At 41.2% G+C, this 14,512-nt stretch overlaps 1 protein-coding gene across 2 annotated transcripts in view; it reads left to right on the plus strand.

The window, feature by feature from the left end:
- bmp2k (BMP2 inducible kinase) overlaps positions 1-14,512 on the plus strand; it is a 73,507-nt gene extending 58,995 nt beyond the window's left edge. For both annotated transcript variants that reach the window (XM_033023921.1, XM_033023930.1), the window contains 3 exons: positions 1,761-1,918; positions 2,603-2,716; positions 12,255-14,512. In XM_033023921.1, the coding sequence (XP_032879812.1) occupies positions 1,761-1,918; positions 2,603-2,716; positions 12,255-13,660 (1,678 nt within the window). In that variant the 3' untranslated portion in view covers positions 13,661-14,512. The remainder of the gene's footprint in view (positions 1-1,760; positions 1,919-2,602; positions 2,717-12,254) is intronic.

Below are 14,512 nucleotides of genomic sequence, written 5' to 3' on the forward strand. Positions count from 1 at the left end.
CTTAAAATTTGTAAAATGTCCAATTTATGTATTAAAAAGATAAAAATCCAAAGTGGGGTCCCATAGGGTCCAGTGAGAGCTAGCTGACTAATAGAAAATGGAAGGAAGCAGTGGATGATGATGGAAGCTTGTTTTTTGGACTGGAGGCCTGTGACTAGTGGTGTGCCTCTAGGATTGGTGCTGGGTCCTTTGCAGCTTGTAGTTTATGTCAACGATTTGAATGAGAATGTACAAGGCAGGATTAGTAAGTTTGCAGATGACATTAACATTGGTGGTATTGTAGATATCAAAGATGGTTACAGCAGGATCTTGATCAGTTGGGAAGTGGGCAGATGAATGGTTAAGGGATTTTAATGCATATAAATGTGAGGTGTTACATTTTGGCAAGTCTAACTGGGGCAGGACCTTCACAATAAATGGAAGAGCTCTGGGAGTGTTTTTGAGCAGAACAATCTAGGAGTGCAGGTACATTGTTCCTGGAAAGTGGCATTGCAGATAGGTAAGGTGGTTAAGAATATTTTAGGTACATTGGCCTTCATCAGTCAGGTGTAAAAGTGGGATGTTGTGTTACAGCTGTACAAGGTGAGTGTGGAAGTTGGGATGTTATGTTACAACTGCACAAGGCCACAGCTGGAGAATTGTGTTCAGTTTTGGTCACCCTGAGGGGGAGGTTGGGCAGGCTAGGTCTGTATTTCTAGGAGCATAGGATGAGAGGTGTTCTTAGAGGTGTATTAGATCATGAAGGGAATAGGTGGGGTAGATGCAGAGTCTTCTGCCCAATGTAGGGGAATCAAGAACCAGAAGACATGGGTTTAAGTTGAGAAGGGATAGATTTAATGTGAATCTGAGAGGCAAGTTTTTCCACATGGAGCGTTGTGGATATATGGGATGAGCTGCTGGAGGAGGTAGTTGCGGCAAAAACTATAACAACATTTAAATGACATTTGGACAGGTTCATGGATAGGAAAGGCTTGGGGGGGGGGGGGGGGGGTGGAGAGAGATATGGGCCTAACTTGTTCAGGTAGGACTAGTGTAGATGTGGCACTTTGTTCGGCATGGGCAAGCTGGGCCGAAGGGCCTGTTTCCATGCTGTATGACTATGACTTAAATATTGACACATGGGAGCTTGAAATTCTTTAAAACATTGTTACCGAGTTGTCTTATGGGTAGGTTGTATCCTAATTAGAAATATCACAGATATTTTTCTTACAATATTCTTGTGTCATCTTGACAATTTCATCCTGAAAAATATGCCCAAACATTAGAAGAGGGGGAAAACGCATTGAAATGTTTTTGGATCCTTGGGTCGTAAATTGTTTGAATCAAGCTACACCTAATCATTGTTTTTCTCAAAATTGCATGTTTTCTGTCATTAGTCAAGAGTGTTTTATTGTTATATGTTCCAAAACAGAATAATTAAATTCTTATTTGTAGCAGCGGCACATTTCTTATTTGTAGCAGCAGGTTTGTAAACACAGTATTTTAATGGATAACACAAACAAACAAAAAAAGTTCAATAAATAAAAAACAAATATAGAGCAAAAACAAAACTAACCTGGTGGTTCATAGAAAGAAGTTGTTCCTGAATCTGGATACCACCTTCCTGATAGCAAGAGCGTGGTGTGGGTCCTTGCCCATTTTCCAAATTTTAGGAAGGATAATGCTGGCTGCCTTTATTTGTCTAGATTTTGTATTTATATGAAATGCCTATAATTGTTTTCCTTAATATAAAAAAAAAATATTGCATTCTCATTTTATAGGCCAACCTGTTTAGATTTAGATGAAGCTTCCACATTTTTTCCACAAAATATAAGTAACCCCCCCGACATGTCTGGATGGAATCCATTTGGAGAAGACAATTTCTCAAAATTAACCGAGGAAGAGTTACTTGATCGGGAATTTGATCAACTCAGATCATGTAAGAGTGGTAAAGATTTTGTTTTATTTTCTTTCACACCTAAAATTGCTGTTATTGTTGAGGTATAGTTGATTTGAGATGATTTGGAAAATAATTAATGAATGGTGGTCTTAATCTTTACCATAGTAAGAATTATTTGTAGATTCAAGGTCACGTGACCAGCATGCTTTAATTTCTAAATATTGTTAAGAGGGGAAAAGCACAAAATCCAATTCCTAGTCTGATATGGCACCTTGTTGGTCTACACTGCATCACTAAGTACAATTTGCATAAGGCACATGCATGGTGAATTTAACATTGATTCTGAAATGGAAAAAAAAACTAATTGTCTTGGATTTTGAGGAAACTACTAATATTTTCTTGTGTAACTGTCAGAAACTGGGATTTCCAAGGAAGGAAATCTCAGTGCACATGACAATAATAAATTATTAGCAAGCAGCTCCTACTGATGTAGTTAAAATCGCCAATTATTTTGTTTTTATATTATCTTGATTCACCTAAGTAGTTTGACATCAACTGCTGGATATGTGCTGAGCAATATTGAACTTTGAATTCACAATGCCTTTAATATAACCTTGTACTGAGAAACTTACTAATTTTTCTAATATTTTTGCTCTTTGAAATACAACTTGTACAAGCTGACCTATAGGTTTCACACAGAAAATGCTTGTGTCATATCTATAGGCAAACCAGAACAGAGGAGAACATCCATAGAGAGTGAGACTGAACAGCATTCCATTCAACAAACTCCAATTAAGGAAGACTTGTTTGGATGTGTTCCGTTTGTTTCGCAAACAGGTTAGTTTTCCATCTTTTTAAGGGTGAGAATGGATTATTCTCTTTTATCTTGTATTCTGGAAATGTTCTAGTCTGGGACACCTGTGTCTCATTTTATCTTGTATTCTGGAAATGTTCTAGTCTGGGACACCTGTGTAAGTTTGCATTGCTCTTTTGGATTCATTCACTGATAGATCTGAGTGTGAGCTAACTTTTAAATTAAAACAACTCTTACAGAATATCTTCCTTTGTGGAATTGACACTCCTGTAATTCACTACGATTGCTTTTCAACGCATATGATTGGCTTATGATGTCAACCAATTTTCTTCCTAGTCCTATCCACTGCCCTCTGACGCAGAGAATTCCACAGACTCACAACTCTCTGTGTGAAAAAGTGTTTCCTCATCTCTGTTCTAAATGCCTTACCCCTTATTCTTAAACTGGCCCCTGGTTCTGACTCTTCCAATATTGGGAACATGTTTCCTGCCTCTAGTGTGTCCAAACCCTTAATAATCTTATGTTTCAATAAGATTCCCTCTCATCCTTCTAAATCCCAGAGAATACAAGCCCAGCCGCTCCATTCTCTCAGCATATGACAGTCCAGCCAACCCGGGAATTAACGTTGTGCACATACACTGCACTCCCTCAATAACAAGAATGTCCTTCCTCAAATTAGGCGACCAAAACTGCACACAATACACAGTTGTAGTCTCACTAGGGTCCTGTACAACTGCAGAAGGACCTCTTCAACTCCTCTTGATATGAAGGCCAAACTGCCATTCGCTTTTTTCACTGCCTGCTGTACCTGCATCCTGTTGTACTTCCCCTTTTCCCAACGTCACCATTTAGTTAATAATCTGCCTTCCTGTTTTTGTTAGCGAAGTGGATAACCTCAAATGTATCCACATTAAACTGCATCTGCCATGCATCTGCCCACTCACCCAACCTGTCCAAGTCACAATGCACTGTCATAGCATCTTATAGGTGCCATGCATAGCCTGTGCAAACTTTCCTGAACACACTTGACAGCCCTATTAGTCTTACAGCTGAGTGCAATCTCCTGGCATATATATTCCTCTAACTGCTGTTGAGTATGTGTGGTCTTAGTGCAATTTCAACAATGTGATCATCCCCCTTTTATTTCTCAGCTCCAGCAATATTGCCTCACTGGACAATATGGCTTTGTCCTTATGGACACAAGGAGCTGCAGATGCTTATTTTCAATAAAATAAATACTGGAGTAATTCAGTGGATCTGGCAGCATTGATGGAGAACATGGATAGATTATGTTTTTGGTCTGATTGATTGTGGTGGGGGTGGGGGAGATGTGAGAGACAAAATAAAGGTGGAAGAGAGGAGGGGTGGGACTTGCTCATGAGGGGATGGAGATATTTGATAGGAAGAGGGGGAGAAAGGGAATGAGTTGTTTGTTGGTTAGTTACCTAAACTTGGAGAATTCAAAACTTTACTTATTATCGGCCGATGGAAGGGAGGGAGAACTCCAGTCAAGTGACCAATGTAGACACTTCACTGTCCTCAGTCCACTTCTCTGAACAACAGAATTACATTGCATTATATAGTGTTTTTTTGTCACTTTAGCACATTCCACAGACATTAGTCATGGTCAGAGGTACAGGAAAATATAAGTTTCTACAGAATGCATCACATCAAAGGCATTTTGTCACATGGTACAAGATATATTAAAAACATTGGCCATTTGGTTTATGACATCTTACTTTTCAAATACATCAAAGAGATCTAGCTACTCTGGTTCCTCTCTCGGCACCTCCTCCCTCATAAACATAGGACACCTGGTGCCAGGCATTTTACATCAAAGAGATCAATCTAGCTCCTTCTCTGCTTCCTCTCTCGTCACTTCGTCCCTCATAAACATAGGACACGGTTTACGACATCTTACTTTTCCAATACATCAGAGATCTATCTAGCTCCTTATCTGCTTCCTCTCTCGTCACTTGGGAGACAATGTTATAGTATTTATTATCTCACACACCGCAACCTGAGGCAAGCCTAATTTGAAACTAAATATAAGCTGTAAGCTAGCCCAAAAACCAATTTAAATATCATCTTATATATTTACAACTTAATTCGGCTTTATCAGTGCTGTTCCTCCAGTCTGTGTGGCGCCTCTTTGAGAAAACCAGGGGAGGCCGCGGTGTGTGTCTGTATCACATTGGCTTTACACCGTGTGAGTTTCACTCAGACAGCGCCCCCCCCACCTGCCCTGTCCCCCACCTGCATAACGGGCTGGTGAAGGAAGCGGTGTGTGTGTGTTGCCGTTCCAGTTGCCGGTTTGACAGTTGCCTGAAAAATCGCCCAAGTGGGACAGGCCCATTTGACATCCTATAACAGGCTCATGGATAGTCCTTTGTGCAAACTACATAGTCAAGTAGACAAACCACTGCATTCTTAATGTAAATAGATTTGTTCAAATAAGCAACCTAAATAAGTATAACAGACTTCCAAACAGTTGTAATAACATCTGTGTCTGCTTTTGCTATGCAACCATGTCATCACACCAGAATGCTTTTGGCACACTATCTGGTTCAAAACACTTATATCAAAGATACTGACTTGCAGGTGAGTATTGACAAAAATGTTGTGGTTGGCAAGCTGAGTTGCAGTTAGAAGAAATGGGAATTTCAAAGTTGAAGTCACTCTTATGAATGTTTCCGAACTGATAAATTTCTCATGGAAAATCAGTTTATTTTTAAGACCAGTTTAAATTTTAAGGGACCAAATTGTTCTTAGTAAACTCGTTCTCCACTCTCAAATTTGAAATTTTACCGTAAAGGAGCTGCAATCTTAAATAGTACAAGAGTGAGGGGGGCTTTCCTCAGAGGTTACCCTCTTAAAAGAGTGTGTCAAATAGCTTTGGATTGTCCATGGAAGAGTTTCCAAATCGGATATAGCTACAAAGTTCCTTACCCAAATATTCCTACTGATACATGAATGCGAGGCATGTAATTACAAGTTACAAGACATCAGCTGCTTTAATCTCTTGTTTGGAAAAAGAACATCAACTACAAACATTTTTTCAAAGATTTGGATCATCTTATGTGATTAAATGTGTTTTTGCCCCACTGTTTGAAGAGGTTTTAAAAATATGATTGCAATTTGTGATAATCCTTTGTGCATCACAAAAGTTAAAATCCATATTTTTAGTGATTTATGCAGATTTGCATTTTCAAAATGTTATCAAGTGGATTAATAATTTCAAGTCTTGTTTGGATCAGAAACAATTAGATGTCCTTTGGAAAGAAAATGCTTTAGCATCAAATAAAAAACAAAATTATTGCCAGCTTACCGGATATTGTTCCTTTTGCCAAAATATATTAATATTTAGAATTGTTGCTGGAAATATTATTTCAAATTGAATACATGCGTTTTTGTTACAGCAACAAGCTTTGTAAAAACTATATTTACCTTGGAATGGTGCACAATGTATATGTATTCTTTTTGGTTTAGAGATACACCACGGAATTAGGCCCTTCGGCCCACTGAGTCTGCACCGACCAGCGATCCCCGTGCATTAACACTATCCTACATACACTAGGAACAATTTACATCGATACCAAGCCAATTAACCCACAAACCTGTACGTCTTTGGAGTGTGGGAGTAAACCGAAGATCTTGGAGTAAACCTAACGTACAAACTCTGTACAGACAGCACCTGTAGTCACAACCTAACCTGGGTTTCTGGCGCTGTAAGGCAGCGACTCTACTGTTGCGCCACCATGCCGCCCTGCTGTGCCACGTGCCGCCCTTTTATTTTACAACTTGGCTTCAGATCTCTAGGAACGTGAACATATTGGTCCTTGCTAATTATTGCATGCCACATTGCTTGTCAAGGAGAATGTCTGTATAAATCTAGATTAGCATTTAATCTATAGAAATAAAAGGCTAGTTTACATATCAATATGCTGTTCTGTTTCCCCTACTTTCATCTTGTGGATGGTACTTAGGTTTAAGGGCCTGTCCCACTTACGTGTCCTTGACACGCAAATTACGCGATCTCGTGGTCGCGTTGAGGCGCACGGGCATCGTGTGGCCGCGCGGGGCCGGTCCCACTGAGAAGCGCGGAGCGGTATGTAGTTGTGTGCGACATCGCACGGGGCTCCGAAAATTTTGTAGTGAACCAAATCTTCGCCCGCCAACGGCCTGTCGCAGAACTGACGGCCAAAGTGGGACAGGCCCAAGACCCTGGCGTGACGCAACGTCTCACCTCAAACAGCAGCAGAAGCAGGCAAACGATCGCCGAGCTTGACCTGGGGCTCACGGCCGTTGCGGTCCGGATCCGCCCCCACTTCTTCTCCCAGAGCGGGGCCAAGAAAATTGAAGATGGACACAAAATGCAGGAGTAACTCAGCGGGACCGGCAGCATATCTGGAGAGAAGGAATGGGTGACTTTTCGGTTCAAGACCCTTATTTTCAGACTGAAGAAGAGTCTCGACACAAAACATCAACCATTGCTTCTCTCCAGAGATGCCGCCGGTCCCGCTGAGTTACTCCGGTTTTGTGTCCATCTTCAAATGACGTCACGCGCTCCAGAAGGCTGTGCGTACGCATGAAATCGCGCGCGACCTTCGCGGGATCGTCGCGGCTCAACGCGACCACGAGGTTGCGTAATTTGCGTGCCAAGGACACGTAAGTGGGACAGGCCCTGTAGTTCCAGAGTGACCAGGGTTCAATTCTAATCTGTAGTTGAGTTTGCATTGCTCTCCCTATAATCGTGGGGTGTCCTCTGGGTGTTTCCACCCACATTCCAAAGATATGCCAGTTGCCGAGTTGGTAGTTTAGTTGACTGCTGTAAATTGTCCATTGTGTGGGTGAGTGGTAGAATCTGGGAGTGGAATGGGAAAGGAGGAGGCTTGATGGGTATGCAGAATGCGATTTGTGTAACTGGGTGCTTAATGTTGGTGTGCACATTCTTGGCTAATACATATTTGTGGTTGGTGTTGAATTGGTTTCACTCTTATGCTTTTCTGCTTAACTCCATGCGCCAAGTGTACCTCTCCCATGGTAGCTGTTAATGTTCATGTTGGTTTATGATTAAGAACTGATCGTCACAGAATTGAGAATATTATTCAGCTTTCAGTTTTCGCAGGTCCTAACTAACTGCTCTGAGATTCCACGTACTTCTGGTATAACGACAACCATGTTGTTTGAACAAAAATGTCAGAATAGGAAGATTTGGCAGTGTGAGTGGAGATGGTTGTTCAGATCAATGACTCGTAGATACAGTCATACAGGACAGGAATAGGCTCTTCAGCCCAACCAGCCGTGTCATCCAAATATGCGCCATCCAGGCTAGTTCCATTTGCCCACATTAACCCATATCCCACTAAATCTGTCCAAATGTCTTTTAAATATTCTTATTGTAAGTCCCTCTACTCCCCACAAACTCACATGTTTTATGACGTGAAAGGAAACCGAAGTACGCAGAGGAAATCCATCTGGTCACAGGGAGAAGGTGCAAACTCCACATATACAGCACCCATGGCCAGGATCTAACCTGGGTCTCTGCCGTTGTGAGGCAGCATCTATACCAGCTGTGCCATTGTGCCACTGAGAAGAATGAGAAAATGGGATAACATTGAAGTAGTGCGAGTGGGTAATTGATAGTTGCTGTGGGTCGAAGGGCCTATTTCCACAGTCTTTAAAATTTAGAGGACAGCGTGGAAACAGGCCCTTCAGCCCACTGAGTCCACGTCGACCAGTGATCACTCCATACACTAACACTATCCTACAAATTTTTTGCTGAAGCCAATTAACCTACAAACATGTATACAGTGCCTTCCATAATGTTTGGGCCAAAGACCCATCATTTATTTATTTGCCTCTGTACTCCACAATTTGAGATTTGTACTAGAAGAAATCACATCTGGAGTACAGAGGCAAATAAATAAATGATGGGTCTTGGTCCGAAACATTATGGAAGGCACTGCGTCTTTGGAGTGTGGGAGGAAATGAGCACCCTGGAAAAACCCACGCTGTCACAGGGAGATCGTACAAACTCCATACAGACAGCACTAAAAGTCAGGACTGAATTCGGGTCTCTGGTACTGTGAGGCAGCAACTCTACCACTGTGCTACTCAATCAATCCATCCATCCCAATCCTATCCAAATCCTATCTGACAAATTTGTGCCTTGGGTTCCTATTCAATCTTTCACCATAAACCCATCCCCTCTTAGTACCCTACCTTTAGAAAAAGACTGCTTTTTAAGATCACACCTCAGCCTCCGGTGTTCTAAGGAATAAAATCGTATCCTGCCCAACCTCTCCCTCTCCCCAACCGTTCTTCCATAAGCTTGGGGTACTGTCATAAACATCATACTTGACTAATAAAGTATGATTATGTTTTGCAACATTCGAGGAGTTTGATTTGCCATACAGTCATACCAATAAAAAACAACGAAACACACAAAATACATTTTAACATAAACATCCACCACAGTGACTCCTCCACATTCCTCATTGTGATGGAAGGTGGAAAAAAAAGTTCAATCTCTTCCCTTCTTTGTCCACCCATGGTCGGGGGCCTTGAGCCTTCCGTTGTCAGGTCGATCTTGGTTCCCATAGCCGGCCGTCGAGGCCGCGTTGGGGCGATCAAGCTCCCGCATCAGGGGGGATGTCAGCTCCCCACGCCGGGCGATCGGACCCTGGGTTTGGGCTGGTCGAACCTCCTGCGACTGGAGCTTCCCAACATCAGCCTCTACCCGAGACTGCGAGCTCCTCGATGTTGCAATCCGCAGGCCGCAGTTGGAGCATCGATCCCAGGCAAGGGATCGTGGGTGGGCTCAAAGTCAATATCGAGCAAGGCCGCCAGCTCCATATTAGGCCGCAGAGCAACCGGAGGTACGATCTGGAAAACAATTGCATCACCAGCAAGGTAAGAGATTGAGCAAAAGTTTTCCCCGACCCCTCACCCCTCACATAAAACAAATCAGAGAACATTAACACAAACTTTTTAAAACACACTAAAAATAACAAAAAAGACAAAAAGATAGACAGACTGTTGGCGAGGCTGCCATTGCTGACGGCGCCACCCGGTGGTTACTGTATGATTCATCTCTCTTTGTCTCTGGAACTGATCTGTTACAATGCGGAGAACTATATTCGGCACTAACTTTACTGTACCTTTTTTGAAGCTGTGACCAAAAAGGTTGATGAGTGCAGAGCAGTAGACTATTATAGCGAATAACGTGTAATGTTTAATGCAAGATAAAGCCTATAAAGTCCGATCAAAGATAGTGCAAGGGTCTCCAACGAGGTAGTAGTTCAGGACTGCTCTCCTTGGTTTGGTGCTGGGGCCCATTGCGGTTTACCATCTCTACCACTGATTTGGATGAGAATGATTAGTAAGTTTGCAGATGACACTAAAGTGGGTGGTATTGAAGATAGTGAAGATGATTGTCAAAAATTGCAACAGGATCTTAATGAGGAATGGCTAATGGAGGCAGGACCTACACAGTGAATGCAAGGGCTCTGGGGAGTGTTGTAGAGCAGAGGGATCTCAGGTACGTAATTCCCTTAAAGTAGTGTCACAGGTAAATAGTGGTCAAGCAGGCTTTCATCAGTCAGAGTATCGAGTATAGAAGTTAGGGAGGTTATGTTACAGTTGTACATGACATGTATTGTCCTTCTGACTGCTTAACATGCAACAAAAGCTTTTCATTGTACCTCAATACATGTGACAATAAACTAAACTGAATTGAACATTGGTTAGGCCACATTTGGAGTATTGTGTTCTGTTTTGGTCACCCCTGTTATAGGAAATATGTTATTAAACCGAAAAGGGTGCAGAGAAGATTTGAGGATGTTGTCAGGATTGGAGGGCCTGAGCTGTGGGGACAGATTGAGCAGACTTAGACTTTATTCTTTGGAGCGCAGGAGGCCGATGGGTGTTCTTGTGGAAGTGTATAAGATCACGAGGAGAATAGATAGGGTGAAGACTTATTCTGCCTTTTACCCAGAGTAGGGAAATCAAGGACATAGATTTAAGGTGAGGGAGGGGAGGAAGGATTTAAACGGAGCCTGAGAGGCAACTTTTCTTAAAGTAGTAGTAGGTACATGGAATGAGTTGCCAAAGGAGGCAGTTGAGGTAGGTCAATACAATACAAATTTATTGTCATTCGAGATCAATACAACTAGTGTGTCTATCCCAACTTTAAAAAAACATTTGGACAGGTACATGGATAGGTTTAGAAGGATATGGGCCAAATGCAGGCAGGTGGGACTAGTGCAAATGGGGCATGTTAGTAAGTGTGTGGAAATTGGGCGGAGGCTCAGCTTCCACACTGATTCTATGACTTTATTCAACGAGTTTGACTTGATTGTATTTATTTATTGTAACATCTGATTTGACTGGATCGCCTGCAAAATAAAGCTTTTCACTGTACATCAGTACAGGTGACACCTACAATATTTCTTGTGTAGGAAAGAACTGCAGATGCTGGTTTAAATCAAAGGTAGACACGAAATGCTGGAGTAAGTGAGACAGGCTACATCTCTGGAGAGAAGGAATAGGTGAAGTTTCGGGTCTGAAGAAGGGTCTCGACCCTACAATATTTTTTGTGTGGTTCAGGAAAAAAGGTGATGACATAGTTTTCTTGGAGAGGGGGACCCATTCCACAAAGCTGGCATTTCTCATCTGGATTACTTTTACAGAACGTACATACTGACTGCCTTGGTATGTGTGGTGCCCATCTCCTGCCTGCTGTGTCTCAGGGCGGTAAGATTCTGTTAATCTAGCTCCTAAACTTTGCATTGAAGGAGTGAAAGGTGCTTGTACATGACTTCTCTTAATGTGGGATGGACTTTGCTTTGTCAAACTCATGTGGCAGAGTGTGTGCAATGGTAAAATAATCTGCAAGTACTGAAGATAGGGCTCTGCAGCATATAGACGCTAATGTATAGGGAGGCATCCATCAGCAACTCCTTACTTGGTCACCATTATTGCACTGAAATATATGATGCTGCAAGTACGACTGTGATTATGCTTGACCATATTGTGGGGCAGTAGTCCCACTTTCAGACACTAAAGCCCAGGCATTAGTGAATCAACTGGACTTTGCATTGGTTGACATCAGGTGGTCAGATGAACAAATGGCTTTTAGAGCTATTTCAGTAAAGTAATAATTTGTTAAGATAATTACAGATTTCCTTTCCTTAAATTATGATAAGAGGAATTTTGTTACAATTTTGTAGATTCATGGTCACCATTACCAAGCTTTTGAATTAATTCCAGATTTCACAAGTAACTGAATGATGGTGACTAACTGTCATGGTGAGATTTAAATTTGCCTCTGAATTACTTGTCAGATAGCTTAACATCTTCATTGTATTCTTTAGCCATTCAAAAAAAAACGATCAATACTTTTTTACTGCTTGTGTGAGGTACTTTTTACATGTGACTATTGTGCTTGTTTAAAAAGGCTGGAAGACTTCCACTTGTAGAATCCAGGAAAGTATTTGTTTGTTTTCTCAATGTTCATGCTTTAATGTTAGTAATGGTACAATTGTTATTTTTCCTTAGAATCAAATGCAAGAAGTGAAGAAAATGCAGAAAATTCAAATGCCATTTCAGACATTGCATTTATAACTAATAAACAAGGACATATTCTTCAACTCAGTGACCAGAGCAAAGAAAAGAACAATGACCCAAATATTATCAAAAGAAATGGAGAAGACTCTGATAGTGATTTTGAGTCTGACCCACCTACTTCACAAAGCAGTGAAGAGGAAGAACAAGAGGAGGAGTTCCACGATGAACATGGAGAGTTCGATGATGTAGAAGCAGAAACCTTTGGGCAGAGGCCTTTGTTAATGGAATCTGATGAAGATGAAGAAGTGGGTGAAGAAGAAAAGCATAGCTCTGATTCTGACCAGAGTAAAGAAAAATTGTCTATAACAGGACAAGGTTCAGAATACAATGCTGATGGTGAAAGTATTGCAAGTATAGAGTCGGCAACAGCCCTCATCACCCCTCCAGATTCCCCTAGAATCAAAGAAGTCAAAACAACTCAAGAAGAAGTAGATATGTTTGGTGCTGTGCCATTTGTTGGTTTGCAACAGTATTTGCAAATTGACAAAAGAATGGAGAATAAGGATAGTTTTCAAAAGGCACCTTTCAAAACAATTACTCTTAAAGAGCAGGAAGATTTTGATGTATTTAGTAATGCACCTTTTGCCAGAAAATTATCTCATCCTGTTTACTTTGTTGAGGGTACTCTGACACAAACACCACCTATTTCGCCTAATGATGTGGATATGTTTGGCTCCACTCCATTCCAGCCACCTCATCCAGCTCAGCATAGAGAGGAAAGCAAAGAAGATGCATTTGGACACGTACCTTTTGGGGAGGTCACCACAAGTCAGCAACACAAATTAAAACAGCGCAGTTTACAAAAACTTTCTTCTAGGCAACGTCGCACCAAACAGGAATCTTCTGGTGGAAATGGAAAACGTCATCATGGCACACCTACAACTGCACGAAAACCTTCCAAACCTAACTATAGAACTCCAGAGCGAGTGCGCAGGCACAAAAAAGTAGGTAGGCGTGATTCACAAAGTAGCAATGAACTTTTGAATATATCGGATTCTAAAGAGAATATTAGTGTGGCACTTTCAGATGGAAAGGAACAATGCCATTTGTTGCCTACTGATGAAAGTCTGCTTGACCCATTTGGTGCCAAGCCATTCTACCCACAAGATCTTGCCAGAAACTCTCAGTACCAAGGTCTAAGTGATCGAGGAGACCACAATCCTGTTGCTAACAGATCCAGACCTAGTTCCATACACGGGGCATTTCATGCTGGAGATGGGCTAAAAACTGATGATTTTGGTGCTGTGCCTTTTACTGAACTAGTTTTACACAGTGTTGCACACCAACATGGTGATTTTGATCCATTTGGTGCAGCACCATTTCCTTCCAAACAATAGTCTTCCAACAGAAAATATATCTGGTTTGATAACTTTCCACCAAAAGGCCTTATGAGCAGGGCTTCTTCCCAATGCTACTTATTACCTCTGAGCCATTGTAGAGGGGAAAATCCCAGCTGACACTCACTCTCAAAAATAATCTGTGGACATCGACTGTACAATCCATTCCATCCTTTCACGTTTTAAAGGATTTATAACTTCCTACTGCAATTCCTAATTATTTTAACTTGAAAACATTTCATGAAAATCAATAATAAAAATGTGAGCTTGCAGAACTAAAAAAGGCTAACATTTGAAATCTCCAAACAATGGACCCAATCATATAGACTGCATTTTGCTTTTGCTGAGGTAGATTCAGTGACTTCCTTTGTAAATTATGCTGAATAATCCTCAGACTAGCAAAGTATCATGCCATATGTTTTGCTGTTTGTAATGGTGAATATAATATGCAGCCACGGTTAAACCAACAATTTTATATGCTTAAAACTGGAGTTTAAATGCCCCTGTATTAAGTCTGCCAAGTTTTAATGCTTTTGCATTAAAAAGCCAGGCTGCTTTTGTGTGAATGGAAATCAAACATCAAGTTCATAGTCTTTTTACTGCTGCAATACAGTTAAAGTGCACTTTTCAGACTTGAATGTGAGCGAGTCTTTTTTTGTATTAAGTTTAAAATTTGTTAAATCTATCATTTATATTTAGTGGCCTTTCCACTGTTTAACACATGGGGAGCTTGCTCATTTACTTTTTACATTGCAAATTGTATTGTTAAATGAAAATTTAACAATTGGACTAGATTGCCACACTCCTTTTATTCATTGATACCTGCAATAAATTCCACTTGAAATTATAGTT

The sequence above is a fragment of the Amblyraja radiata genome, chromosome 1, assembly GCF_010909765.2.
Source record: "Amblyraja radiata isolate CabotCenter1 chromosome 1, sAmbRad1.1.pri, whole genome shotgun sequence".
NCBI lineage: Eukaryota > Metazoa > Chordata > Chondrichthyes > Rajiformes > Rajidae > Amblyraja > Amblyraja radiata.